This window comes from Taeniopygia guttata, chromosome 1 (genome assembly GCF_048771995.1).
Source record: "Taeniopygia guttata chromosome 1, bTaeGut7.mat, whole genome shotgun sequence".
Classification (NCBI taxonomy): domain Eukaryota; kingdom Metazoa; phylum Chordata; class Aves; order Passeriformes; family Estrildidae; genus Taeniopygia; species Taeniopygia guttata.
In genome coordinates this window covers 85,562,748-85,584,012 of record NC_133024.1, presented here as the reverse complement: position 1 = coordinate 85,584,012, position 21,265 = coordinate 85,562,748, and the positions used below count along the sequence as shown (strand labels likewise).

Below are 21,265 nucleotides of genomic sequence, written 5' to 3'. Positions count from 1 at the left end.
CAAGAGCAGGGATCCCCCAGTGTGGGATCGCTCTGCAGATATTCACGTTGGTGCTGTTGCATGAATAGCCCCGTTTTCGTCACGGATTTTGCACATTTCTTCTCCTTGTCTGCGATGACATGGCACTTCTCTGGCAGCTACTCACAGCTTAGCTGAAAAGCCCAGTATTCTGGAAAGTATTTAATGTGTGTTAACCTCTCTTAATGTGATTCAGCAACTACAAATCAGAAGCGCCTGCCTCCCCTGGCCAGCCAGATATCACAGCCGGTGCCTCACACAGGCTGGATGGCAGTGCGAGGCATCTTACTCGCTTTGGGTGGCAAATGCTGATGATTGGTACTTTTATTTTTAACCAGAGATCACTCATTTTTAAATGCTTTGTGCAATCCAGGGACCTTTAATCCACCACCTGTGCAGGTCTAGGTGGACCTGTACGGACATGAAGACTTGCACAGGTGCAGTTTATTACATATCTAATGAAGAACTGGTGCAAAAAGGCCTTAACCCAGCCCAACCCCTGGACTGCGGACAGAGCCTGTGGGAGTACTCCGGGATGCTGGCTCCATCACAGAGAACAAGGGCTATGGCCACGGCCCCGGCCCACAATAAATGCCACAATTTCTCCCCGGCGTTTCTCAGCCGAACATCGCGGTGCTTTACACGCGTGAGGCGCTGGTGACCCGGGGTGCTGTGGCCCACCCCAGGGTACCTGGCCGGGAGGAGGAGGAAGAGGGGGGAAAAAACCCACCCCAAAGCCAACTTCGGCGGGCCAAACCCCCCACCCGGGCGCAAGTTGGCAGCAACTCGCCCTGCCCGCCGGGCTGCGCCGCCCCCCCGCGCCGGGCGGGCGCTGCGCGGACGCGGGCGCTGCGTGCGCGGGGCGGGCGCCGCCTCGGCCGCGCTCCCGGCGGCGGGCGGGAGGGAGGAGGAGGCGCGGGGGAGCGGGGCGGGAGCGGAGCGCGGCGGCGGCGGCGGCCGAGCCGAGCCCAGCCGAGCCCAGCCGCGCCGCTCGCACACGAGCGGCGGCACCGTGTGCTTTCTTTTGGGGGCAGGGTGCTTGCTTCTTTCCTAGGGGGAAGCGGAGGAAGGGGGCTGTGGGGGTGCGTCCCCTCCCGCGCGTGTGCGGAGAGCGGCCGGCGGCGGCGCCGGGGGTGCTCCGCGCCCTCGCCCTGCCCGCGGTGCAGTTACGATGCGCCCCGGACGCCGTGTGGTTGCAGCGCGGCGGCGCTGACATCGCTCACCATGGACAGCTTCGACTTAGCTCTCCTTCAGGAGTGGGACCTGGACTCTCTATGGTGAGTGGTGCCTCTGCTTCCCCCGGGCGCGGGGACACAGGGGCTGCGGGGGATGTGCGGTAACTGGAGGGGGCGCGATAACTGGGGCATGTGCAATAATTTGGAGTGAGTGTGCACTTACCTGGAGAGGTGCAGTAAATGTGGGGTGCAGCAACAGTGGGCGTGCAATAAGGAGGGTGCACTGGCCCGAGGGTACAATAACTGGGGCAGCGGGTGTATTAGCAGAGGGTGCAGCCCAGAGAGGTGTCTCCTCTGTCACTTGCTCTCCCAGCATCGCTGGCTCGACAGGGGCAGAGGGACGAGTCCCCCCATCCCCTGACTTCCAGGGTGGGTCTGGGAGATGAGTGTGGTGTTTGGCTGGAGGGGTCACCTGCACTCGTCCCTCCGCCCCCCCCCCCGCCCCCCCCACTGTCACTCTCTTCCCCTCAATAATACCTTGTGCCCACCCACCTCTGGTACCTCGAGTTGGACTCATCCCCCATCTTTTCTGCACGCCCCTTTCACCTCCCACCCCCACCTTCGCTCCGCAACTCCCTCCCGGGCTGTCTTTATTGCGCCCCCCGCTCTGCATGCCCTTGACCTCCCCCTGCACACCCCCGTCCCTGCCCGCCCCGGCGGCGGGTGCGGGGCTGCCAGGGAGGAGGGGAAACAATTTCTAGAAATGTCATTAGCGGCTGGAGGTGGGAAGCGCTGCCCTCCCCCCTGCACCACCCTCCCCAAGCTGCTGCCTCTGCCGAGTCCCGGAGTTTGCTGCGGGAGTCACGCTGCCCCCGGGCGGCCGCCGCTCCCCGCCGGCTGCGGGGCGGCGGGCCCCCGGCGGGTCCAGCTGAGGTCCGCGGGGTGGGGAGGAAGCGCTCCGCTCTCCGCTGGAACCCCCGGGGTGCGGGGAAGCGCCCGGGGGCCGCGCCGGGACCCGCGGGGCGATGCCGCGGTGGGAGCCCGCGGTGGGACGCGAGTGCGGTGCCGCGGAGCCCCGCTCGCAGCCGCGCTGCCTTCCCCAGCGGGCCGGGCCGAGCCGGGCCGGGCCGGGCCGGGCGGGTGCGCTCCAAGCGGGTGCGCTCCGCGGAACAGCGGCGGCACTGCGCGCCCGCCCGCCGGCTCTGGAGTGCGGGGAGCTGGGGTTTCTTTTGCCGGCAATCAGATACCGGTGTGCATTTTGTTTTAAACCTTCTTGGGTGATCTATGGCTTCTGTCAGTAGGGTGCGCGTTCGACAGCGCTGGTTTATCTCTTCGATGGCAGGTGTAGCAAAAGAAGCTGGACCAGCGAGTCCCTCCCGTTAGTTGAGCTGCCTCTCGCAAAAGACCTTAGGATGATGAGAACAGCTTGCGCTGAATAATGTGGGTGCTCATAAATGCATACATTGATAACATCGAGCCCAATAAAACTTTTACATTGCTATGGGAACTTTAAAGAGCATGGATAATACAAAATTAGTTATTACCCCATAAAAGTTTTTAATTATATTGTTTCTCTCTGTGACACAAGTTAAGGTTATGTCCTCGTTTCAATTATAAATACCAATATTCAGTTTATATCCAGACCATAACATTTCTCTCTGGCCTGATTTTAAGTTTACAGTCCATATGCATGGTTTTACAATTAAATTATATGGGGTTTTTTTTTTCTATTAAACAAAAGTGGCAAAAATAATGTTTTTACACCTTTGAATGCTGTTCCCTTTCTCCTTGAATAAAGACAAACTTTGGGTCTATTTTCTTTTTCAACAAAAGTGGGCTGTCCATTACTCTGTTCTCTGAGCAGGCTATTCGAGTTAATAATGATTTGAAAAACTAACAACATTACTCTGGGACATTAGGGATCTAGCCTGTGTCTGGCCATTGCTTCTTCTCATAACGTTTTTAGCACACTTCTTGACTGTTCTGGAGCCACTTTCAAATGACTGTGATTGCCACAAGACTCCTGTATGGGTCCGAAAAGACATCAACGGTTTTCCAGCTAAATTACTTTCTTAATAATATCTGTATTTGCGTTACTTGCAATCTTGTGGTTTCATAGCTCTTGTTACTTGTTTTCCTCTATAGCTGTTGCAGTTTAGAAGGTGAGTTCATCAGAAGGGTTCCAAAAAAGCACATTAGAAGTCATTGCATAGTGGCAGGCCTGCATTCACTGCTAAACTTTCACCCCTTTGTAGGGGTTGAACTGCACAAATATGCAGAGCAGTGCCCAGTGAGGGGAGCAAGAGGGTTGCTGTTGTGTTTCTGAGCCCTTTTTGGGGCACTAGGTTTTGCCACCAGCTTTAGTTTGGAATATCAGATCACGGGCTGAAAGTTTATCACGAAGCAGCTGTTTGACAAGTGGTTCGGAATAGTGAGTTTTGAAAAGTCGTGCAAACAGTAATAAATAAAAGCTTACTTTGGCTTAGTGAAAGCTTCCAAAGCCTGTTGGGAAGGTCAGCAGTGCCCTGGGGCCCTGGGTCATTCTCCCATTTGCAGGCATGGTGGATGTTGCATGCTGCCCTCCTGCCATCCTGCCTGCTTGCCACGGGGCAAGTTATGGACATTCTCAAGAAATCTGGTGTGAATTCTGTACTAAACTGGCCAAAACAAAGCTTTTGAACTTGGTGATGTTCCGCTATGAAGACTTATGAGAATGCCTTCAAAGTTGTGCAGTTGTTGCCAAAAAGGGAAATAAAATACACTACATTGATAGAAAGTACTTCATGGCAAAGAGCAACACTTAAAGAGACTTAATTTTCTCTGCAGCAAGAATGAATGTTGTCCTTTATTCTTTTGAATGTGGCCATAATGGCAATTTGTGCACTTAATTTATGACTGAAAATCCACTTTTTGAAGTATTTGGTGAACATTTTGCTTAGAAGTGCAGTAATTAAATATTAATGTGTTGTTCTAAAGTGGGTTTTTTTGTTTGTTTTTTGGATTTTCTTTATTTATTTGAGATGTTTTTGGAAAAATCAAAAGGTGTTTCCAAATGAACAGAGGCATGCTAATCAATTTTAATAGATTGTTGCTATTATACTATTAATGAATTTTGTTTCCAATTAATACATGCTATATCTTTTGCTTTGCTGTAACACAGAAAATGTAATGATATATCATGTAGTGACTATAAGACAGTATTTAGCTAGTAAACTGTAATGGTAGAATATTGTAAGCTATTTTCTACTAAACAGTAGTTTTCCCAGATTGTATGGATGCCAATAGCACTTCTGCTTTCCAGAAAACTACTATAATTCAAATAGTGAAAGCTGAGCACAAACTCAAAAGGAATTTTAAGAAAACATACCAATCTGTGGCATAAACAAAACTTGTGCCCATTTGGGAAGCTTTTTTTGGAATATTTTAGGGTGATCAGCCCAACTTAAGGTGTTGTTACTGCTGACCAACAGAGTAATCTGTTATATGTTATCAACAGACTTCAAACCACAGCCCCGACTCCTGTTCTTCTTTATCTGTGCATTTATTTGTGTGCTAGATGTGTAGTTTTACTTGTCCAGTGTCAAGGATGTGGATTCTCCAGTGTGTTACAGGTTTGCATTTGTTTACACTGGACAAAAAAAGGTGGAAAATCACAGATGGAGGTCTTTTATATGCCTGTTGTACATCAGTAAACATACTATACATGATGGAAAGCAGCAAATGAACAGACCAAAGGACCTAATCAGAGTGCCCAGACTAGTTCTGCATTACAGGCATTTGTTTTGTTATTTGCTTTATTTAACAAATCAAGATCAAAATTCAGCCAGGTCCTTGACTCTGTGCTTAGGTTTAGGCACAGCAATAGTGAAGACCAGTCAGTAAAGGCTCTCCTCAAAAGCTGATGTAAGATACATGCACAGGCAGAGTTGTTCCCCATTCATTAAAAGCAATTAGCAGATGTATTAAAGCACTTACTGTGTTGTACCAAACAAGAAAATAATTTTGAATGTAAGATACTTGTTAGCCACAAACAAAACAGTGTTTGTTTAGGTAAAAGAAGCCGAGTATGTAATTTATTTGGTAGTTACCTGATACTTCTGTGCATTTTGAGTTAACATCAGTTTTGTAGGGGTTGGATAGTCCTGTAAAAAATGTATAGCTCTATTGCTTCCAAGCTAAGATCAATATCAGATGCCACAGTATAAGATGGCCCAGTGTGTTTTACAGACCTTGTACTGAATTATTAGTTCATTTGCTATCTTTGGGTCTGTTCCTGCTCCATTTGAAGTCAATGAGCGTTTTGTTTGGAAGTTGCTATTAACAAGAAGTGGTCAGACATCCAGCAGTCTTATAAATGAACCTTTTGTAACTTCTTGATTCCAGGTTGCCTTGGTTTTAGTCTCTACATTTTATATTTGAGTAAGGCAAGATTTTTTTTTCTTATGTTGCATGGTGTTTACCAGAGACAGTTTTAGAAAGCTAATTCTACACATACTTCTTCAGTCAAAGTAGGAGATCACAATGTTTATTTTCAGATAACGGGTAAGCAGCTACTTTGGGGTGAGAGGGGTCACTCTCTCAGTATGGTAACAGGCTGGACCAGCTTGACCTTTTTACAGAAAATGCTCAGCAATTACACCTCCCTCTCAAAAAAAAAAGTATCCTCTTTTATCTCACATCTCCTTTACAACTCTACTCCAGCCTGTGTCTTGGACTTTACCCCTTATTTTTTTCTTTTTACCTCTTTCCCCTTTTCAACCATTAATGCTTGAAATCATCTTTGGCTTTTTATTTCTCTCTGTGCGGTGTTTCCTATTCTCCCTTCCTCCCAGTGTCAACTCACAGTTACCACCTGTCCCTCACTGAGATCCCATCTAAAAATTTTCTCTTTCGGTGATGATTATAAGTTGTGAGAAAACAATAGACAAGTAATAGCTATAGATTGTTCCCTTCTCCTGCTTTCACAGCATGTTCTCTCTTCTTGATGCCTGTTTTTTAGGCTGGAAGCCCTTTGGGTCAGGAACTGCTTTTATTGTTTGAACTTTTTTTTCTTTCAGCACTGAACAAATTGTATGTGCTAAAACATTATAAATAATAAGAAGAGCAAGCTTTTCATGGTCAAAGTACTTTATAAACATTGGCTGAATGATAATATTTTAAAAACATGTCTGCTGTGCTGTGTGAGTGCTCATTTGCTGGATGTAATATACCACATCCTCTTCATTTGAGTCTCCACTGAGTCCAGAGGCTTTGCTAGTTTACATCAGATGAGAATCTGGACTATTATCTCTAATTCACAGTATTTAATTTTTTTAAAGAATAATTAGGTTTTAAGCTTGTGATTTGTATTTGCCTAATAAGTAGAATTCTGTTACACCAATAGGACAATAGATGTGCTTTTATTTGTCTCCCTGAGGACTGTTTGAGTACCTGTGCCCAATTGTGTGATGCAAGAGATGAACAACTTTTAAGCTTTCATTCTGACACTCAGACGTGTAGATTTGTCCTCCTCTGGGGATGTATTCATCAGAAGTTGAGGCAAAACCCTTACTCTAGGTTATTGGAGAAGGGTTCAGAAGAGTGCATGAGATGCATGCAGCATTTCTCATTCTTTGTGAATATTTTGAGGAAAATACCAGGTTTCTTAAAACTACTTGACAAGAAGTACGGACCATTAAAAATCAGCATTCCAAAGAATACTGGCTGTAGGAACATCTTGTCATCCATATATTAGCAATAATTTAATACTCAACTCCATGGCACTGTCATTAAGGGAAGCAACTGTTTAATTAGAGGGGTTTCTAACTTCATAAAACAAATTAATCCATTTGCTTCATATTTATGACTAGGAAATGACAAAGCATGAATAAAAAGAGAGATATGTTACAGTCAGGTTATTACTTTTTTAACAATAGGAGTGATAGAGTAAAAGCTGTAGAAATGAAGAGAAATTGGCATCACGTACAGGTAAAAATCAGGGAGGTTATGTTCTGTGTGACATGTTGTCTCATCAGACAGACTGATCAGGTTGTTACTGTGAAGTGGCCCTGTCAAAAAATGAGATTTCAAAAGGATGGCATTTTCTAGGAAAACCATGGAAACTTTCTTTGTATATGGTTGGTTAGCTGTAAGGCTGATTCCAGGGGAAAACCATAAGTTCTTAGGGAAAAACTGGAAGTAAGAAAAGGGAAAGCTGCAATCAAACTTCCTTGGTTTTGAACAGAACTAGCTCTTCATAAACCCTTCCCTGCTGGCAGTGGGACTTCCCATTTTGGTACTGCTGCTGGGGACTGGATTCACTGTCTAACTGCTCCCAGGGGGGACACTGGTCCCTGCTCTGGCCAAATCCATTGGAGTCACTTAATTGCCAGTAGGTCAATTAAGAGTAGGGCTACTCTTCTGTCTCTTAAAAATCAGTATTAAGACATTGGTTATACTTGCTGGTTCTGCCTAAGGCCCCAGGAGAGCAAATAATGGATACTTACAGTTGAATACTCAGGTAATACTGTACATAATTTCTGAATAAATTGTGGGTAACTATAAATTTGTACTTAGGAGAAAGAGTGAATGAACTGTACTGACAGTTAAATGAACATAATGACAATTATTAATATTCTGTGCTAAATGTTTTCTGTATCTTTTCAAAGGTAAAAATGCATAACTTGTGTTCCTCTCTTACAACTTGATAGCTCAACTTTCCTAGTACCTTAAGGAAACAAAAAATAGTGTTAGTGACTTAGGAGGACTTTTATCCTCTTAGGAAGATTTAAACCTGAATGCATGTACCAAGGAGCTGGATACAAATGTATCTTGGGAAATATGACAGTAGGAATGCAACTTAAACTTAGCCTCAGAGACCCTCTTAAAAAATAAATTAGTTCCAATGCAGCAGTGGTGGTCTCAACAGGAAGGAAACACTTAAAATTATGCAGAAGGGACCAGAAATCTTTGCTAAGAAGCTTTTTGTTGCTATGTTTTGTTTCTCAATAAAGATGATCCACAACTGTAAGTACTTAAAACTAAAAACAAGAGGGTTGTATCTGACAAAGCTGCACAACTTCTTAATATAACCCAGTCTTTCTGTGTGGTTGTTTGCACATGTTCTGGAGCAGAGAAAGAGTCCTTTGTGGCTCAGCCTGGTTTGACTACACGGCAGGAGTGTACAAACAGAGGATGAAGGTTGTGTCTTCTTACAGTGAGTATGTTTTGATTGCTTTGAGCTGCAATAATTTCTTTCTGCACATATCACTTTTGAAATATGTTAGGGAGAAACTCATGGCTTCCCTGGCTCATGCATTGCCATGATGGTGCAGTCTAGATGCCAGGTATTATGATGACCTGTGGTGGTAAGAAAAATGCAAATATGACAGATGGATCAGAAGGAAAAAGGTTTGTTGATATGCATTTGAAGAGTTCAGATTAAAAAGCCATTTCAGCAGTGGTCTCTCCAACCATGCATTTCCCTGTTTTTCTCTTTGCCTTCTTTGTTTTGGTCACTGTGAAGGTTTTGGGGAACCTGTTCTCAAGCATTGATGTTGGCAGGTGTCCTAAATCTCCTCTAGGGGAATGTTACCTTTTTTTCTGCTGATGCTAAATGGTGTCTACATCCTAGTGATGCACCAAGAGAAAATTGCTTCTTTCTGTCATTGACCACTTGTGATTGACCAGAAGGGTTCATCTCTCAGGTCTGTCAATTTTCTGAGAGAGTGATGTAACTAATGTTTTTGTGCTCATTTGCTTTAGAACAGCAAGTTCAGTAGATGGTATACCTTAGTCTAGAAAAAATTAACAGACTGAGCTGACAGAGACTCTGGAGAAGATAATTACATTTATATGCATCCAATAGAAGACACTTTTTAATATTTTTTGGTTTTGACATAGGGAGGGAACTTGTCATGTCATCAACTGTTTTTAAAGGACAAAGTAACAATAAAAGCTAAGCATGCATTTCTTCATTTGTGTTTGGCAAAGAGAGTGTAACATTTTCTCCAGGATGATGACCTTGAATTAACTAAATGTCACCAGTTTAAAGAGTAAATTAATGTCACAATGTGCTTTATTTGTGGTTAGGCCTGAAGACTGTCATGAATTTCTTAATACAAAAGGTGTTTGTGTGCTAGTCCATTTGCCAAGGCTCCCCACAAGAAAACCACCATGATCCTGACTGGTCTGAATTTGTGTCACCACATTGCCTTGTACACCAGCGTGTTTGCAGTTCGTGGAGCTCAGCCTTTCAAAGTGTATCATGGAATCACAGAATGGTTTGTGTTGGGAGGGACCTTAGAGATCACTTAATGCCAACCCTGCTGCCTTGGACAGGGACACTTTCCACCAGACCAGGTTGCTCAGAGCCCCATGCAACCTGGCCTTGAGCACTTCTAGGACAGGGCACCCACAGCTTCTCTGGGCAGCCTGTTGTAGTGCCTCAGCAGTGACTTTACCCTCACAGTAAAAAAGTTCTTCCTAATATCTAATCTAAACCTACCCTCTTTCAGTTTGAAGCTGTTCCTCCTTGTCCTGTCACTACATGCCCTTGTAATACGACTCTCCCCAGCTTTCCTGTTGGCCTGCTTTAGGTCCTGGAAGGTGCTAAAAAGTCTTCCCCAATACTTGTTTTTTTCCGTTTTCTAAGGAGTGAATCCCATTCACAACCCAGTCTCTCTCTAATGTGAAAAGGGCAAGAATTATAGTCTGGTTTGGGTCTGGTTTTTGGTAACTGCCAGTGTCTATGAAAATCTGTCCAAACCCATAGCATTGGTAACAAAAATGTATGTATTGCCAGTATCTGTGGTAATGTATACCTGTTAATGTATCCCTGGCCATTTAGTACAGATGATTCTGCAGCACCTGAGGTAAAATAGTGTTGAGATAACCCCAAAAAAGGAAAGCACAGATAAATGCTTTTGATGCTGGAGCTGAACCAGCTTTTGTAGATCCGAGCAAATGATCTCTTTATGGCATTCTTCAAGGCTTCACACTTCACAAGACCTTGCCAACTTGGGTGTGTGGCTGTGTGAACATGATTACATAGCAAGTGGTATAAATGCAACCCTTTTTTGTTGTTGTTGTTCTTAGAAGTATATAAGTAGCAGTATCTTGAACTAATTACAGCTGATGTAAAGCACATTTAAGGAAACCCATTAGCAAAGAATTAAAACTAGAGCAGATTAGCTATTCTTTAATGGCCTTGACTGTAGATCTTTTGATGCCTTGGTAACTTTTCTAACACTCATTGCTCATCTGTCTTTATTCAATGACTGAGAAGCTTCTTTCAAGTCACAGTGTGGTTTTAATGTGAATTATTTGCTGTTTTCTGCTGAAAAAATTATTACCTGGAAAGGTAAATTCTATGGAGTTCTGTACTGTCTTTGTTGTTGAGATTTAAAGCATTTCACTGCTCAATGTGTCTGTATAATAGAATGAGCAATCCTTAATATGCTTCCTAGGAGTTATTAATTATTTACTTTCTTGAAATACAGATCATAGACAATTTTACATTACTTCCCTTCATACAGACTTTCTTGACTCTCTTTTTATTTTTGTATGCTTTGCAAATGCCTATAAATTCATTTTCACTGAAAGGGGAAATAAGTAATTTAGATGATTGCAGCTGTTTCATAATTAATTAATTTCAATTTAAAATAATCAAGTAGTGCCCGTCCATTGTTCTGTGTACTTTTCTGAGGCATTAAGATTCACAGTGTCAAAATAAGTTCCAGATGGCAGTGCATACTTTATAATATGAGAAAAAATATCTGGTTTTGTCAAAAACCTGAAGAGTCCTGCCCTGATCTAAAAAGAAAGTATTATGCTTAAGCATATTTTTCAGGTTTTGAGCCATTGCTTTAGGAATTACTTGAAAGTCCCAATTTGAAAAGTTCTATAGGGTAGTAACTTACAAACAGAACTATAGAGTAAGAGGAATATATATGGCTATATATTAATTTGTTTCCTCAAATATTCCTGGCATCTGTTAAAATGTAACAAGTAAAAAGGCTTAGCACATTCCCCCTTTTTTGCATTCTTCTGTGATAAAGAGAAATATTTGCAATTACAAATCATCTCTTTTCTAATAATCAATAAATAACACATTCTCCTGAAAAAATATTCATGGTAAAATGAAATTTAAAAAATTAAGCAGAAGGAAAAATAGTGAAAATGGTGCACTGAGAAAGTCGGTATGTTCTTATACTTTAATATGTGCTAGGGTTAATGGAAGAACTTTAAGGTGGCAGTTTGCAATAGGAATAAAAAATATTTTCTGAACTTGAAAGACTCTTATGTAAGAGGTTTACATTATGTAAATGTTAGTGTTATTGGCAATAGCCCATTATAAAGGAAAACTTCATATTCAGAAAAGCATTTGCAAATAATGGGATAGATGCAGCAATCTCTACTCCTCACTTGGACAACTTTCTCTTTGAAGTCAATGGAAGTTTTGCCTGAATAAGGTGGAAGAAATTAGCCCATTCATTATTATCTGAATTACATCAAGAGCTGACTGCTAAACAATAAAATCATGATTCATAACATAACAGCTTCACTTAATTCTTTTGTAGTCTTAATATATCTCATTATATGGTACTTCTGTTCTTTCCTCTCTGTGCAGTATTCAGATTAATAACAAGCACCTTTACATAACTGATGGTTTGACATGTTTTGCTGCCTTAGCAAGATCAAAGGATTTTATATATCCTTTTTGGATAGATATTAAGAATAGGGTGATCAATCTCTTCAGTAACCATTAAGCACGTTGTAAATATATCAAGGTACCCAATTAGACACAAGTGGTTTGCCAGATGCTGAGAGCATCACCAGTTGTCAGGAGATCCCCAAATCTGTGGGACAGTCCAGAATTTATTAGGGATTAGTGGTAGTTTGAGTTGTCACTCCACTGATTTGTGGTCATTCAGCTGTGCCCTGCCATAAGCAGCCTGCATGATATGTGGAGATAAGGTTCAGGTGACAGATATTTTGTCTTGCCCCCCAGGCACCTTTGGGTGGGTTCGGGGCAGGGATGGATGGACACTGGTTTCAGTTCCTCTCTTGTGACCAGAGAGGAATGCGAGTTATAGTAAGTGAAATAGCAAAATTAGAAGGGCATAAGAGAAGGAGACTGAAGAGAACAGCTCAAGAAAAGGGACCCCCAAAAGGCTTTATTACGAAGCTGGAGTTAACCCATTAACCCCTCTGCAGGAAGCCATCTGCAGCCTTCAGGGTTTAAGAATTCTTTTTATCTAGAGATGTAATTGACACAAGATGTGTAACAGCTGCAAGATGTCAGGTTTGTCAAAGTAACTAGAAAAATTAGTTCTACGACACACACAGAGCAAAGTAATGTATAGCTAAAAAAAGAAAAGGAATAAATTATCATAAAGGTTAAAAAGAAGAAGAAAAATAGTTGAATAATGAAAGTTGCAGTTAATTCTGGAGCATTGATGATTTGAAATTAAATTACAATGAAAGTTTCCAAGAAGAGTCAACATCCTAACTATTTAGCCCAATAGAAATAATAGTGAAACTCGTCATGTTCCCATTATAACCGTACTTTACTGAGTGGCTGGAATGGTCAGTGTTCTGCACTGACTCCAGAGTAGGGTGGTTGCTGTGTCATTTTACCCTTCTGCCTGTTGCTGTTGTTATTCAGCATTACCACTGCACTTTGCATCTTCATAGGGACCCAGATTTGCTGTAATAAGAGCTGTTGAGACTTGGGACAAAAAGCCAGTCACAGTACCAAAAACTTTGTAGACAAAGTGAAAAATGGAGGAAAATTATGGAGAAAAGGCAAAACTGGTCAGAAAGGAAAGACTGGACTATTTTAATAATCTGAATAAACAGCAATTGCAGCAAACCACCAGCCTGACAGTGCTGCCAAATCCATGAGTGTGAGCATGATGGGAAAACTGAGAACTTTCTTTTTAAGAACCTCCAAAGGAACAATGAAATTATTTGGGCATGCTTATGAGGACTCCTCCCAAGTTTGAGTGACAGCACAAGAATACCCTGAGGGGGATTAGTTGGAAACTTGGAGAGCTTTAATGGGTCAAGAGAAGACTAGAAAGCCTTTTTGTAATAATTTTTGGTAATGACTTTTCATAATGCTGGCAACAGCCACAAAGGGTCTTCATGGTGAGGAAAGTGGGAACCAGTGAAGAGCTGTAAAGAAAAGAGGCTCATAGTCAAAGCACCCTGCCTGGGAAATGCTGTTGGCTGTGGCATCTCAGCTGGAGATGGCTCTCAAATGTGAAATCCAGTTGTGCAAACTAAGGCATTTACAGCAGCAGAAAAATGCCCTTGCCCAACGAAGTCGGATGGGTCTCAGTAACGCTTTATAATTTAGAGCTCCCACAATCCCAGTGTGTTAAAGTTCTGATACTGAAATGCTGATAACTATTGAGCGTTCTGCAAGGCACTTCAGCACCTCATCAGACTACATGTGGCACCAATTGAAACTAATTAAATGTACCTATTACAGTACTACTATGGAGTACTACTACAGTACTGCTGCTTTGGATCAGACTGAGTCTTGGAACATTGACCTGGATGCCCCTCAGATACACCTGGTTCCCACTTTCCAGAATTACTTGGAAATATAGTAAAGCTTTAAAGAAAATGGAAAGCGTTAAAGAAAATGGAATTCTGATTTTTTTAACAAATATGTAACTCGAGTGTTTTCCTTTGCTCAACTCACATTCATGTGCCAAAACAACTAATACAATTTCAGACTTGCTTATATTGTAATGTGGTTGGCAGAAGAAAAGTCGTCTGTTAAAGCTGAAGTCATCACAACTCGTTAGGTGCTAATGTATCTGCTGTGTGGTACAGAAGCTCTGTTGAAATCCTGCTAGTTTGCCTCATCCACTCACAGTTACCTCTTGAGGATTGGGAAGTATAAACAAGTTTTCTAGGAATACGTGCTAAGAGTATGCTGAAGTAGCTGCATTTACTTTATCCCAGAAGTCTGTCTCTCTCTTTAGGCAAGCATGGAACCAAAGCGAATGCAGAAGTTTGGGAATGGTTCCTGTATTTCCTTCTAGGAAGTCTCAGGGGAATAGGTGATTGTGTGTGCTCACAGATGTCCTGGGTACATGCAGTAAATCCAACATTTTCTGAGCATGTTTCTGGCCTTGCTGCACCTGGTAATAAACCCTGGCAATAAATCAGGTGATCTGCACATGCATAATAAATCCGATGCACCTGAATGCCGGCATACAGGATGCACATGCTGTGCACAAACTGGCGGCTTTCCAGGTCTTCTGGATGTCAGGTTTCCACTGTGACAGGCTTGCCTGGGAGTTCTGGCAAAACTGCTGACATTCTCTTTTTATTTCAGCATTTCCAGGGCATGTCCAGGAGGAGGGGGACATATGGGGGCTGCTAAAGCTTGAGCATCATTTTTCAGTGTGCCTGTACTCATTCAAGCCATGATACAAGCCTGAAAATATAAACAACCCCATACCTGTAAAGGTGCTCTTTCTGTCAACTTAGACATTTTTTGAAAATAATACCCCCATTTCAACTTTAAATCTATTCTCCAATTTCTTTACATTAATTTTGTATCAGGTGAATGTTCTTACAGCTTCAAGACATTATCATCCTGAGTACGCTCTCAGTATCCCTCAAAATATTTATTTTTGTAGGAGAGCTTTAGTTTAAGAGCTGTCAGTGTGTGAGGACCTTCCTGAGGGCTATGGAGGTCAGAGCATCCCAAGCAGGGAGCCTGTAGTCATATACTTTGATTGTGTATTGTTCTGTCACCTTGGAGGATGTTCAAAAGTGGTCAACTTCAAGATGGGTCATGGGTTGCTCCCTGCCCTGTAGGCCAACTGACTTGGCACAAAATACCTTCACATGCTGGAAAGTCGTAGAATTACAGACTCGTAGAGTGGTTTGAGTCAGAAGTGACTTTAAAGATCATCTGGTTCCAACTTCCCTGCCAGGACAGGGATGCCATTCACAAGACCCCATTGCTCGGGGCCCCATCCAACCCAATCTTGAATGCTTGCAGGGATGGAGCATCTACAGCTTCTCTGGGCAACCTGTTCCAGTGCTTCACTACCTGGCTAAAGAATTTCTTCCTAGCATCTAATTTAAACCCACCTTCTTTCAGTTCAAAACCATTTTCCCTTGTCCTGTCACCATCTGCCTGTTTGAAAAGTCCCTGTCCCTCATTTTTAAAAGCCCTCTTTAGGTACTTGGTGAGGTCTCCTTGGAGCTTTCTCTTCCCCATGGTAAACAACTCCAGCTCTCTCAATTTGTCTTCTTAGGAGAGGATCTCTGATCATCTCTGTGGCCCTCCTTCAGGCCTTCTCTAAGAGGTTCATGTCTTGTGTGGAGGACTCCAGATCTCTGTGCAGTATTCTGAGTGGGATCTCATGACAGCAGAGTAGAGGTGGAGGATTGCCTCCCCTGATCTGCTGGCCACTCATCTTTTGATGCAGCTGAGGATGCCATTGGCCTTCTGGGCTGTGGGTACACACCCCTGTCTCATGTTCAGCTTTTCATCTGCCAGAACCTCCAAGTCCTCAGCAGGGCAGCTCTCAATGACTTCTCCCCATCCACTCATATCTGGGATATGATACCCTAACCCAGGTGCAGCACCTTGAACTTGTATTTGTTGAACATCATGAGGTTCTGGTGTGTCCACTTCTCAAGCTTTTCCAGGTCCCTCTATACGGCATCCTGTCTTCTGTTGTGTCACCTGCCCCACTCAGCTTCGTGCCATCTGCAAACTTGCTGTTATGTGGGACCATAATAAAGATTTTACAGAAATCTAGATAGATTAAATTTGTCATTTTCCCGTGTCAACAATTGCCATAACTCCCTCATAGAAGGCCATAAACAGTAAATAGGACCAGCTAAGTTCTACATTAGTAAGATAAAAAAAGGTAGCCACATGCAAATTATTTATTGAAAATGCTTCCTTACCACTTGGTTATTGGAAACCCCAAGTGTATACACTAGGGTTTGATTTTATTTTGGTCTGAATGATGGAGGTAATGAGCCCCATTGAGAGTGGCAGCAGAGAATCATAACAGTGACCAGATTGGTACTTCCTTCATCCCCACTTCTGCATTCATTTGGGAAATAAGGGAAAGGACCTCAGTGCTATGAGAGTTGGTGACTTATTTTGTAAAAATAAAAGCATCTTCTTCTTTATGTTATCTAGTAAATGAGCCTTCTTTACCATGATATGGGCTGCATAGAAATGAAGCAGGGGACTTTACTGGACTGTATGTCACCGCAGTTGTGTTTAAATAAGGAATATATTCAGGGCAAAGATGCTGACTTGATTTCAATAAACCAGAAAGCGTGTAAAATACTACTAGACCCTATTGACTTACAGTGTTGTATCTCCTTTGGACTTTCTCATGGTGGTTTGCTGCACCGATTTAGGGCACTGCCTTTAAGCTAATTAGAAATTCTGAGCAAAGTTGGAGGGAATTTGTGTTTTTCTTCATCTGGGTGACATACTTATCAAGTCAGCTACCCCCAGTCTGATACAGGCTGCCAACAGACCTGTCACAGCAATGAAGAGGGTTTGTGGTGGAGAGAGAAAGTATAATGAAAGCCACATGCACCAATTAAACACCTACATATCCTACATTTCCTTTAGACTCCAAACAATGGACGTGTTTCCTTTTGCAAAATAGATTTCTCAAATCAAAGCAACTCATAGAAGAAATATAAATTAGGAAGGAAGCTCTGAGCAGATCTTTAATGAGTCTCTGGCACAATGACACAGTGAGGTGTGACACATTCATGAATATGATGTAATTGAAAAGATTTAGGTTTGCAAAGGTTTGCTCAGCAATCAGGCAAAAGTAATGCAGTCAAATATGAGACATGTTCAGGTCAAGTTTTTCGTACCTTAATATCAGTCTTTTATGAATAGGAAAAGAGTGAGTACACTTGATGCTTTTCTTAGTCTGTGATACATAGTTTTAACACCAGAAAAATAGCATAGGTTATATTTTTACTCAAGTGAACAGAAACTGACCTTCTTATAATAATGACAAGACATAGAAGATCTTTGAAAATAATTCTGGACTAGTTAAGCAGAGGATGAGGTAGAGCCTTGGTATGACACATCCAGCAATACCGTAGATAAAGAGGTAGGAGCAGGAGCTTGAAGAAGAAAATCGGAAGAAAATCTCTGGTATAAAAATTTCATTGCAAGGACACAGAAGAGCAGACAAGATACTTCAGGGAAAGGGTGTAAAAATTAACACTCAATTATCATATAGTTGATATGGACCATATAAATTGAAAGATAGTGCAAAAGTATAGTGAGTGATGATAAAAACAAATTGCACTATTGTTATCAACAGTGGGCTTGTATTTACCTGAGGTAATGTTGTGTGATACTTGCCACCAGGTGCACTGAACATCACATCTGCAGAGCTGTAAAAGTTCTGCTGTGTTTATAAAGAAAAACATCTGAGTTAATCAGCTTTGTCCATAGTTGTTTTTCTTCAGGAGAAGAGAGTAACTATTTTGGGCTCAGCATCATGCAAGTACATCTATGCTGCTTCTAGAACAAAGCTATAGGTCTGCCTGGTGCTATATGTGAAATCCCTCCTCTGGTCTCTCTTAGCTTGAGGATCTCTGCCCTGCTGTGCTGTGTACATGTGCCCAAAGCTTCCCAGAGGTTGTGGGCCAGAAGAATCCTGTCTCTGTGAGCATGAGCACCTTACAGGCTTAAAAAGAGATAGGTTAGCCAGACTTATTTGTGAGACTGTGTTTCCTAAGCATGATAGAATGTCAGCAGATTGCTTGTTGTACAGTATTTCATACAGTGATGCATCCATCTAAACCTGCAGTCTGTAATCTAAGGTGTGTGATTACTGAGAAATTCAGTCAGTTCAGGTAAGAGACGTTCCTTATGAGGAGAATGGGCTAAAGGAGCACAGAAGAACTTTAAGTCTTCAGTGGAAATCAAAACTAGGCTGTTCTGGAAGGTCAAAGTACAGGAGTAATCCGCAGACGGTGCTTGTTAGCAGGCTGGAGACGTACCTATGTTGGAAGCTGAAAAGGACTAACCATACTAGTGCCCTATGTAGCCAAACCACTGAAAATCACTTTGATATTATCTGTCATTTAATGTGCCTAGCAATTACAACATCAGCTAGAAATTCCTCTGGCTAATTTGGAGACTGGATTTTGATTTTGTTCACTGAACCAGGCAGTGCAAGTTTATGCCAGGAGATTAATTTAGCTGATGATGTGTCACTGAAGCAGATCCTTACTTGAGTTTTACCACTTTTAGGGAAGGTGCCACACAGTGGTTTATGTGCACAGTTTTGCCAGAATTAACATAGCAAACCCCATGACCCAGAAAAAACCCATGACTCCCATACAACTGCACTGGGCACCCAAGGTGATGTTTTCTGGCAGAAGAACATTTAGACTTAGCTCCAGCTTTGCTACTACACATACCTAGAAGCAATCTGGGGATTAGCAGACTCATTAACCTGGTGCATGAGTGCCTGGAGAAGTCCAAGATACCCTATGGCCACGTGCTGTCTGTGGTGCTTGCATGTCACACATTGTTGAGTCTTTGGGATGATTGCACCCAGGGGAATCAGGACTCCCCTTTTCCAGCTGAATGTTTCATCCACTTTACTCCTGGCCTTATGCTCCCTCCATTCCCAGATCAGGCTCCAGGGAGTGTGCTGAAGGGCTTTGAAGTTCTTCCAGAGGTAGCCTTTGACCTAGTAAGTAGCACATGTTCCTTGAGATTGAATCTCTAGATGTGAAACTCAGGCTAGAGAGATACTTGGATCTGGGCTTCCCATTTTCTTATGCTGCTGCTTTAACCACTGGAGCCTTAGCAAAACAGAGTGTTTAGCTGTGTCCTTTGGTTTTCTTTTCAAAGAGAGGTATGCCCCCCTTGTCTGACCTAAATACCCAAGAGGGCACATAGGTGACACTCAAGCTGTGAGTTCTGCTTCCACTGGGAAGTCTAATCACAGCAAAACCTGAAAGTTCTCTTTGACATTTTCTTTTGGCCAGCATAAGATTTGCTTCCCAGTGTAGCCTCTGGATGTTAAGAACTGGCTCTTTGATGCTGGCTTCTCCCCATTTTCCCTACGGGGAGCTTTGGCACCCAGTGAAGCGCACACTGAGATCTATTTTGTGAGTTGGGTGCCAAACTGCATGCAGCTGTGCAGCTCATCCCTGTACCCAAGTATCTTAGAAGAAGGTTTAGATTTTAATGTCATTACATTTATTAAGTATATTGTTATCCCACCAGATTAACTGAAGCCAGCTGCTTCTCTCTAGCAAGAGGTGGTAAATATTATTTCAGAGGAGATGGGAACATTTGTCCTATCTTTCAATTTTTCAGTTTGCCTGGAAAATATATCCAGTTTGTTGTTTTTTTTTTTTTTTTTTTTTTGGTTAATGCTAAGGTGGTCTAAAAAGACAGAAGATAATTCTAATCTAATCTATTTAGAGTATTTCTAGAGAGCCCATTACTGGTGTCTGAGTGGCAAATGAAGGTCTGAATTGCACCTGCCAGGTATGTGCCTGGGGAAAAGACATGTGCAGTACATAAGGGTAAAGGCATGTGTGTCCTCATGCTCTCATGCAGGATTTATCCTCTATCCAGCATTTTCTTGTGAGACATATAATAATTCCCAGTGGACAGTACGTCAGATTTTTTAAAAAATGACAGTAACTATGGCCATACCTATATATGAGCAAGCAAAATACATGAGGATTTAAACTGAGTAGCCTGCTCTACAGTCTGCAGGATGCTGGCATTGATATGTGGAAAATTGCACACATACAAGCAGTTATTTAACTGAATTTACATGTATAGATTTAAAATATAGCTAATGTAATGCCTGTACCAAATTCTGTGAGTTCAAGGGTGAGAAGTACTACTATAAGGTAGAACAGTCAAAATGAGCAGCTTCTATCCAAATTTTGATGATAGCCTCTACCTGTAATTGGCAGCTTCTCTCACGCTCAACCTGGTGCAGACACAAACATGATTCACAGATTTCAGCATTAGCAGCAGCAAAAAATTTCCCTCCAGAAAGAAAATGGGACAAATAAGCATCCTGTTCTGTTCCTGTCAGCAGGAACATTTCTATCTGTTCCTGCTGCAGTTGCTCACTCCTTAGGGCCACTGACACCAAACAACCCCGAGCAAACAGTACGAGATTTCACACCTCAGGCTTCAGCTGTGCCTTTGCAACACTTCTGGGCTCTCTTAGAGAAGTCACTGGCTGGTCCAACATTCTGCTTCCTGTCTCAGTCTTTTGAGCTGCATTGACCACAAAGGACTAGGACCAAGGCTAGGACTGGGTGGTGCTGGTCAGGTATGGCCATAGGAGAAAGGAAGATGTTGTGTACAGGGATGTGACAGTGGGAAATGAGAGTTGCTTGGGGTGAAGTTGTACATAACTGGCTCTGAGAGGCTGGCAACCTGCTCTCCTTAAGTGAGATGCTGACAGCTTCTCAGAGCTGCTTCTCAGAGCAGCTCCTCTCCTGCTGTCCCTGACCATGCAGGCATGCCATGGCAGCAGAAAAGGGTTTATTCAGGGGAATGAGAAAGAGAAGAGGCTCCCCATGCCCTTCAGGATGCTGGTAAGCATCACTCATCTGACAACCAGAGAAAACGGGAGATAAGGGGACTTCAGATTTCGCACCTCATCTCTATTCCCTGCAGGCTCGAGAGGGGGAAGAGAGGATGGCTGCCTGCAGAAAGTTGGTTGCTTCTCATGTCCCTCGCCTATTTGGTTCCAGCAAAAATGTGTTTCATTCATGAGGATAATGGGAGCTCAGTGGAGGATCTTGCCCATTGCTGCTGTGCTGCAGTGGGATCCTTGCCTCCTGCCCCCAGTATTCGGTATTTTCTCATCAGTGAGAAACATGCAGGAAGCTGGGCAGCAGCAGAGCTTTGTGTCAGAGGGCTTCTTAGTTGGAGCAATCTTTTTCTGCTGGCTGTGTCTGGCCTCTCCCAGTGCAAAGAAAAACAGGGAATCTGGCTGTTAGCATGTATCCTCCCTAGACCTCAGCCTGCACTCAGGGATGTGGGTTATTTCTGGAACTGGGTA

The 21,265-nt window shown here is 43.0% G+C and overlaps 1 protein-coding gene across 4 annotated transcripts in view; it reads left to right on the top strand.

Moving 5' to 3' along the window:
* The first annotated feature begins 530 nt into the window (after nt 1-530).
* Nucleotides 531-21,265, top strand: part of AFF3 (ALF transcription elongation factor 3) — a 326,738-nt gene continuing 306,003 nt past the window's right edge. The window contains exon 1 of one of the 4 annotated variants that reach the window (XM_072932606.1): nt 531-1,295. In XM_072932606.1, the coding sequence (XP_072788707.1) occupies nt 610-1,295 (686 nt within the window). In that variant the 5' untranslated portion in view covers nt 531-609. The remainder of the gene's footprint in view (nt 1,296-21,265) is intronic. The other 3 variants (XM_030278487.4, XM_072932601.1, XM_030278486.4) reach the window with 3 other exon arrangements.